Source organism: Xiphophorus hellerii, chromosome 11, assembly GCF_003331165.1.
Source record: "Xiphophorus hellerii strain 12219 chromosome 11, Xiphophorus_hellerii-4.1, whole genome shotgun sequence".
NCBI classification, from domain to species: Eukaryota; Metazoa; Chordata; class Actinopteri; order Cyprinodontiformes; family Poeciliidae; genus Xiphophorus; species Xiphophorus hellerii.
The window spans coordinates 27,518,548-27,526,242 of record NC_045682.1 but is presented as its reverse complement, the minus strand read 5'-3'; the positions used below and the strand labels follow the sequence as shown (position 1 = coordinate 27,526,242).

Below are 7,695 nucleotides of genomic sequence, written 5' to 3'. Positions count from 1 at the left end.
GTTTTTCATTCTTTCATAAAGGCCAAATGAGGAAAATGAAAAACTAATTATTGTTGCTGTCCTGGATTCTCCCAGCTCAGCTGTTGATCTTTGAGAAAACAATCAAACTTTACTTTAAACTTATATTTCATTGACTAATTAGGTGACTGCTGAGGGCAATTGGTTGCACTGGATTTCATTTAGGGGCATCAAAGTAAAGACGGTGAATACAAATGCACGACTAGTCAGATTTTTATTTGTTAGACAATTTGTATCATTTTACTGCTTATTTCCAATGAAGTGTTGGTCTGTTCATAAAATCATAAGAAAGAAATGGCATTAAAAAAATAAAATACCTTCTGAAAATTTAAATCAGTTATTTTCAGTCAGTCTTTAAGACAAGCCCAACAAATAGATAAAATCTTCGGCAGAAGCAGCAGATTTGTAATAACATTTACCCATTATATATGTGTGTTCTCTTCATTTTCTGCTTCCTTTTTCTTATTCACACAGTTCCTGTTTGAACAAAGGAACAAAATATCAGGAAAAACAATTCTGCACAAATGCTCATTGATAAAGTTAACTATCATCCTAAATGCACAGAATCAGAAAAAGCCAATCAAAGATGATTAAACAGAATGAAGAAAACCTTTTACCAAAAATAAGTGTAACTTCTTAAATAATTGCAAACAACTCACCCATGTAGCTGTTGCATGTCTGATAGTGCCTCTGGTAAAGCTTTTCCATGCGTTTCTGGCAGCATGAAGCAGAAACCAGAACCACAGACGGCCATAACACCCATCACTACGTATGGAAGAGCCCTGAAGTAAAACCCTGCGACATAACCGAGCCAGCTAATTTAATATCTACTGAGAGAAACATCAAGTACTTTCTAAACCAAACAAAATGCTTGTTTGTTTAGTGAATAATAATAAGATAAAACATGAGACACTACAGTAACTCTCACTGACGTCAAATACATTTTTTTAAAGTATTTGTATCTTAAAAGGTTGTCACAGATTTCACCAATATGTTCTACCCTCACCTAGATAAATGATGAATGGGGAGATGATGGTTCCGATCCGTGCGGCTGTGGAGCAACATCCCATGGCTGTATTCCTGATTACGGTCGGGAAGAGCTCCGCCGTGAAGGCGTACAAAACACAGAAAGCCGACGTGATGCCAAATTTTCCCACCATCTCCAGCAGCAGAGACACGCCGGGAAAATCTGAGGCCACAAAATCAGACAAAAGAATCAGATCAACTGATCCAATTTAAAAATAACTGCCCTGCAAACTGAAACCACCTTAATGTGCTCACTTTGACAAAAATAAGTTATTTTCATCAATTTTGATTAAAAAAAAAAACTGTACATAGATTGTCATGTAATGCTTAATTACAGATCAAAATAATGATTATGATAAGCTTAATGTTTAGGCACACACATTTAGATACAACTTCTGTTGCTCCAATCTTACAAAAACATCCAAAATGCAAAAGTTTTATTCAAATAAGATTCTGATTTAAAGCAAAGTGTTGGTAACATGTGTGTCACTGCAGGAGTTTGCTTATTTAATGCATGTTTACTAAACTCATTGTTGAATTTTATGAAATGTCTGGACGATGCAGACATTGCATCAATAATCCCACCAGGAGTTATTCCCTAGATGGATGGATCTTATCCAGACACACAGTTTAAAACTGCTTGAATAAATGAAATTCTTTCATATTGTCCACATTTTATTTAGAATCAGCAACTTTTCTCATCTTTGTTCTTTGCTTTGCAAAATACTTTTTCTTTACAAGGAAAAAGAAAATAGCCTTAAAATAGAACAAAAATGTCCAAATGTTCAATTTGTAGCTAAAGTTTGAAAAAGTTTTATAATTAGGAACAATAAAACTTGACGTGTGAAAAACCCAACATGACTGTTCTGGCGGTGAACGTGGTGAATAGAGCCAACTGTCTGGATCTTACCTGTCGGAATGAGGTTTACACAAATGATCATAACGCCTCCCAGTAAGAGTGTGGCAGACTGACACAGGCGTCTGGAGGAGTAGCGCAGCAGCAACAAGACAACGATGTAGGCTGGAACCTCTGTAGCAGCAGACAGGAAGCAGTTCAGGTACGGGTCGCCGTGCAGGTTCGAGGTGTTGAGGATTAAAGCAAAGTAGTTCATGGCGACGATCATCCTGCCAAACAATTCAGGACAAATCTTCAGTACAGGTGAGAATAATAATATAATTCTACTGCACACATACCACAAGCTTGAAGAAAGCAACGCTGTGGTGAAAATGTTGCAGCTTTTCAGAAGGACCAAAATGTTGAATTTCTTGTCTCGCATCATCAATATTTTTTCAATCTTTGACAAAAGAAATACCAAAACAAAGGCAGGTCAAACATAGAAAGAAAAAACAGTTTCCCATAAAAAATGTTGTGGGAACTTTTGCAACTACACAAAAGATATGAAATGATATTAATACAATATTAAAGGACAGACTATCAAACGTACCTCTGGTTGTGTAAAAATGGCGTCTGGAGCTTCGACTTTATTCAGCTTCGCTGCATCTTTAAGAATGGCTTCTGCTTCGGCTGCTCTCCCCTGAGTCAGCAGCCAGCGAGGAGACTCTGGGATAAACCTGCTCGTATAAAAACATTTCAACTGCATAGTGTTTAAACTACTTTAAAGAGTAACTAACTCGGCTATAACCTCATTTATGTATTCTAAACAAACACATGAACATTTTTAAACAGATACAAGCAGGTTCTAAACTTTAAGATATATATATCTTATCTTGCATGCTTAAGTAAAAAATGGCAGTGTTATGCAGGTCAAAATGTGAGGACAGTAAACGAATCTAGTGGGACATCATGTTGACGTACTGTATGTCCGTTACCATTGGGATGTTGGGCAGTATTATATTTAATCAGAATCAGGTACATTATTTATTTTTTGCCATATTTTAGAACCGAGTGAGGATAAAAGTTCAGCATTTAATACACAATGCCCCCAAGTCATCAAATACTTATTTCTCCAAACTGAAGATATTAATGCTCCTGTCCATAGCAGATAAATGCCGACTTAAAATTTAACATAATTAAGTTTCTAAAAATCTGTTTCTCTAACATTTGGAGCACAGCAGGTCCCAGAAGTCACAATCCAGTTAATATGCAATTTCTCTTTTAAACTTGGCTAATTAGTTACCTTTTAGTAGTGACAAAGAAAAAACTGTTATGACAACCTTCTGCACAAAGGTAGCCTGATTTAAGTATGAAAAATATATTTTAAATCAACATTAAAAAAAACGAACTAAAAGCCAGCATGTATAAATTTTCTTACCACCACAGAGGGATGTAGATGAGGCCAGAGGCAGCCATGGCGATCAGCAGCATCCGCCATTCACGGAGAAAGAAGGCTACGACAGGCATTGCCAGGTATCCCAAAGCTGAGCTCATGAATACGCCGAGTGAGCAGAAAACTACTCTGGTTTTAGGGCTCAGAACTTCAGCTCCTGTTGGTGAATGCCATATTTTTATATGTGTTTATGGAGAATTGTTGACATTTAATAATGTCACATTCTGAAAAACTTGGGAACTTTAGTTGTACCCAATACGGCCTGATTTAGGAGGTCAGATAGGATAAAAAACAAAACACATAATAACTATATATATGTAATTAACTAATATTATCAAGTTTACTTTAAAAACGCATACCCAGAACAAATGCAATGACATAGTTGGAGTATCCCCCAGCACCAACAATAAAGAAAATTAGGAGAAAGACCTCCCAGCCTGGAGAGAAGATCTGTGCTGTTAGCCCCACAGTTTGAACAGCCATCATGACAAACAGGATGGGCTTCCTTCCAAATCTGTGGAAGAAATACATTTGATTCGACTCCATGTATTCCTTACTGAGAAATTAAACTGATTGGGAAAGTATATCGATATGCAGCTCATACCTGTCAGACAGCTGGCCTGAGAACAGAACTCCGAACAGAACTCCGATGTAATGAATGGAGGTAGTCAGTGGGTTTTTGTATTGATTCTCACATACTAAGTTCCACTGCAAAATCAGACATCTTCTTAAAGCTCAAGTATGTAACTTTGAAAAAAAAGTATATATATATTAGATATTTGTTAAATTGTCACCGTGTCGTGACAGTTTGCTATGAGGCAGATAATATGTGAAAATATTAATCTGTTTCACCTCCTGCCTGAGCTGCTGTTGCAGTCTGTAGAAATGCACCAAAAACAATCAACCAGAGTCAGGAGGCGGGTCTTAGCGCTGTCAATCAATCTCATGTACTCACTGCTAAATGTGCCAATGGCAAAGAAACAACTCACCATTACAGGAAATCTGCTCATCTGTCATCAATGGTGGACATGCTAACTAGCCTAGCATTGACAACAGGCTATGCTAGCTCCAGCGTAGCACAAAGCAAAGGGGAGAGGGAGGATGAGCTGCACCACACAAGATTGTGATTGACAGCACTAAGACCCGCCTCCCTGACTCTGGTAGTTCACAGATTATCTGTCTCATACCACACTATCACAACATAGTGACCGCTTCAACAAATATGTAAAAAAATATTTTTTATAAAAGTTATGCTGCAGCTTTAATAATTTATCAGTCATTTGTAACAGGCATAGCAATTCCTAAAAAAAATAGTATTTCATCATATTTTCATACTTGTAGTTTACAGTCAGAACCAACAGTCAGTTGGCTCTGAGCCTTCACACTCTCACATAACTGTTTGCATTGCACATATTCTGTAGAAAAAATACCGTCTGCTGTTTGGGCCTTGATAAAAATGAGAATATTTCACCTTCTTATCATTCATGATGAGAGCATAAAACCAGAAACCACAATTTTGTTTTACATTATAGCCAGCTTATGTCTATGTACATTTTATTTAATAAGTTTGTAACACGGTAGAAGTTTAAATAGAATTACCTTGTTATCAAGGGCTCAGAAATAGAAATACAAAAACCTTTTTGCCCATTTCTCACTGTCGTCTGAAATGCTTGATAATCTTAAAACAAATACAGAAATATTACAAAAAACTAAAACTTTTACATTAAAGTAATCTGCTAAGATCTTTATTGCCCCTTTTGAAATAAAGATAAGCTTTTCACACACCTCTGTAACGATGGTTGACTGGTAGATTTCTTTGCTGTATGTCCATCCATCCAAACACGTCTCCAGGGGAATTTCACTGACATTCACATCCACATTTGGGATGAAGTTCTTTTGAGAGTAGTTCCTGACTGTTTCCAGGTTAAGCCTCCAGCAGGAGCTGCGCTTTGTGACGCCATCGACTGTTTCCAGTGGGACTGACACATTCCTCCACATCTCACTGATGCTGATATTCTCAGGGATGCGGCATTCATGAGGCGGGGTATCACCTACAAAAACAATGTAGACGCCAACAAATCCATTTGGAATTATGCTGATGGAAAGCGCTAAAAAAATCCTCATCTGAAAGCGTCCCCAGGATCCCAGGAAAGAGGTGATGGTGTCATAGTCCCTGACCTCTTGGATATCCATTCTCTTACATAAAAACCTAACAGACTGCACAAAAACACAAGCAGATGTTTGGTTCATTCAGCTCTTATCTTCTTAATATTTGTGAAAAATGTAAAGCGCGGGTCAAATTTAAATGTCAACTTTAGCTATTGGGAGAATCCAGCAGCATATTGATAATAATTGATATCATGGCAACGGTTGGAGGTTGTCAGCAACTGACCAATGGTGGTCGCGATTGGCTCGAAGTAAGCAATGTTGAACCAGCAATGTTGAACCTCCGTCAACATTGACGGTGTTTTGTAGAAAGCTACTGCGTAAGCAACCTGTGACGTAACATCAGTGTGCGCATGCGCATTGCCACATGGTAGGACGGATTGTTAGGTAGCACAGATAGTCAGAACACCAGAGTTCCTCAGTTGTAACACACTGCGGTCATAGAGGTTTCCAGGAAAATAGGAAGTCATGGTCAAGGTTTGTCAGTGGGGAACATGATCCTGACTGCAGTTACCCAGAGGGTTTAAAGGGCGAATTACAATTCATTACATTTCCAAAACCTAAACGGAGTCTGGAATAATGCAAGAAATGGATCAAGGCCTGCAGCCTTCCTGTCCTGTTGAATGAAACTGATCGACGGAAACTACCACACGTCTGTCTGCACAAAGGTACCTGATAGAAAACATCCCATTTTTTCTCATAAAGACACTTATTGATAGTCAAATCAAAGATAGAAAAGTGAAGGTACTTCTGCTTGATTTTATGTGTGTAAATTTTAACGGTAGCTCTACGGCAGCATGAAAACATATGCTGCACTAACTACGGTATTTACATTTAAGCACATTTTCATGCTAGTTTTTATTTTTAAGCATTTCCTGAAGGCAGATTTTCAAAGCTGGTATTATTTAAGTCATTACTCACAGCGTTCACACCTTGTGCTCAGAAAGACTTGGGCTTTAACATCGACTCTCCCGTTGTTTCCTGTAAATAACCTTACAGACATGATGTAGGACCCGTTGGACATTTTTATGATGTAGGACCCGTTGGACATTTTTATGATGTAGGACCGGTTGGACATTTTTATGATGTAGGACCGGTTGGACATTTTTATGATGTAGGACCGGTTGGACATTTTTATGATGTAGGACCGGTTTGGACATTTTTATGATGTAGGACCGGTTGGACATTTTTATGATGTAGGACCCGTTGGACATTTTTATGATGTAGGACCGGTTGGACATTTTTATGATGTGGACCCGTTGGACATTTTATGATGTAGGACCGGTTGGACATTTTTATGATGTAGGACCGGTTGGACATTTTATGATGTAGGACCGGTTGGACATTTTCTCGCCTATCAGTTTGGCTGATAAGGCAAAATGACTCAAACATGTTTGAGCTAACGCTTCGAGTTCTTCTTCCTCTTCTTTTTATGGCAGTCGGCAAGCAACGTTAGATGTGGGCATTACCGCCATCTACTGGAATGGAGTGGTGGGTCGGGATGCTAAAGGTACATTACACAGATTAACGCATCGAGTTCCACTACCTCTGCCATTATTACAAATTACAACCGTTTGTTTTGTCGAGGTTTGCTCCACTTCTGCCGGCGTCCTGTCAAAATAATGCCTACACTTTTGACATGAAGTTCATGTTTAAGGATGAATGTTAGTCTAACTAGAAAAATGTATGTGTAATATTTTAAAAGAAGAAAATCTAAGTAGATTAGTTTACCTTTTTTTATTTTTGGCAGGTGTCATGAAATTAGATTGTAATTATTTAAGGAATAACCTCAGTGAGATCATAAAAGTTTGTTATGCTTGTAATAAAGTCATTGGATTAGAGATATAACTGTTGAAAATGTCTATCCCACAAGAATTTCCTATGGTTCAAATGGCTGCCTTTGAATGCTAAACTTCATTTTAGGAATATCAAGCAAGAACAAGCCTACACATTGTGTGCAATAAGTTTGCTTTTAATTATAGCAGGATTCTGTTTTATCACCAACACTCCCACCCTGAACATATCTTAACCCATCTGTGACAACATAAGCCACACAATCTTAAATCCGCTGCTGCTTGTTCTGAGGCTGGAAGTTCAGAGTCTATAAGATTGTTTTTCTCTTGTGCTGCTGCAGTAGAAATACATTAGTGCCACTTCTTTTTAAAAACAAACTCTTCTTTAAAGTTTTTCGCAATGA

At 37.9% G+C, this 7,695-nt stretch overlaps 1 protein-coding gene across 3 annotated transcripts; it reads right to left on the bottom strand.

Annotated features, from left to right (window-relative positions):
- Positions 1–213: 213 nt before the first annotated feature.
- LOC116727884 (solute carrier family 22 member 4-like) lies at positions 214–5,702 on the bottom strand. 3 transcript variants are annotated; one of them, XM_032575553.1, is made up of 10 exons: positions 5,118–5,702; positions 3,937–4,040; positions 3,692–3,846; positions 3,318–3,489; positions 2,490–2,616; positions 2,239–2,339; positions 1,955–2,169; positions 1,025–1,207; positions 678–813; positions 214–495 (listed from the first exon to the last, which is right to left on the bottom strand). In XM_032575553.1, the coding sequence occupies exons 1-10, from the start codon at positions 5,580–5,582 to the stop codon at positions 441–443; spliced, it is 1,713 nt and encodes a 570-aa protein (XP_032431444.1). In that variant the 5' UTR covers positions 5,583–5,702; the 3' UTR covers positions 214–440. The 3 variants fall into 3 exon arrangements, with proteins under 3 accessions (XP_032431444.1, XP_032431443.1, XP_032431445.1); XM_032575552.1 differs by having other exon boundaries at positions 1,955–2,339; XM_032575554.1 differs by lacking the exon at positions 2,239–2,339.
- Positions 5,703–7,695: the final 1,993 nt, after the last annotated feature.

Coding starts and splice junctions, on each gene's coding strand:
- LOC116727884 (XM_032575552.1), bottom strand. CDS start 5,582: ATGAACCAAACATCTGCTTGTGTTTTTGTGCAGTCTGTTAGGTTTTTA. Junction 3,490..3,691: donor TGTCATTGCATTTGTTCTGG/GTATGCGTTTTT, acceptor ATTCACCAACAG/GAGCTGAAGTTCTGAGCCCT. Junction 814..1,024: donor CCCATTCATCATTTATCTAG/GTGAGGGTAGAA, acceptor GTTATGTCGCAG/GGTTTTACTTCAGGGCTCTT.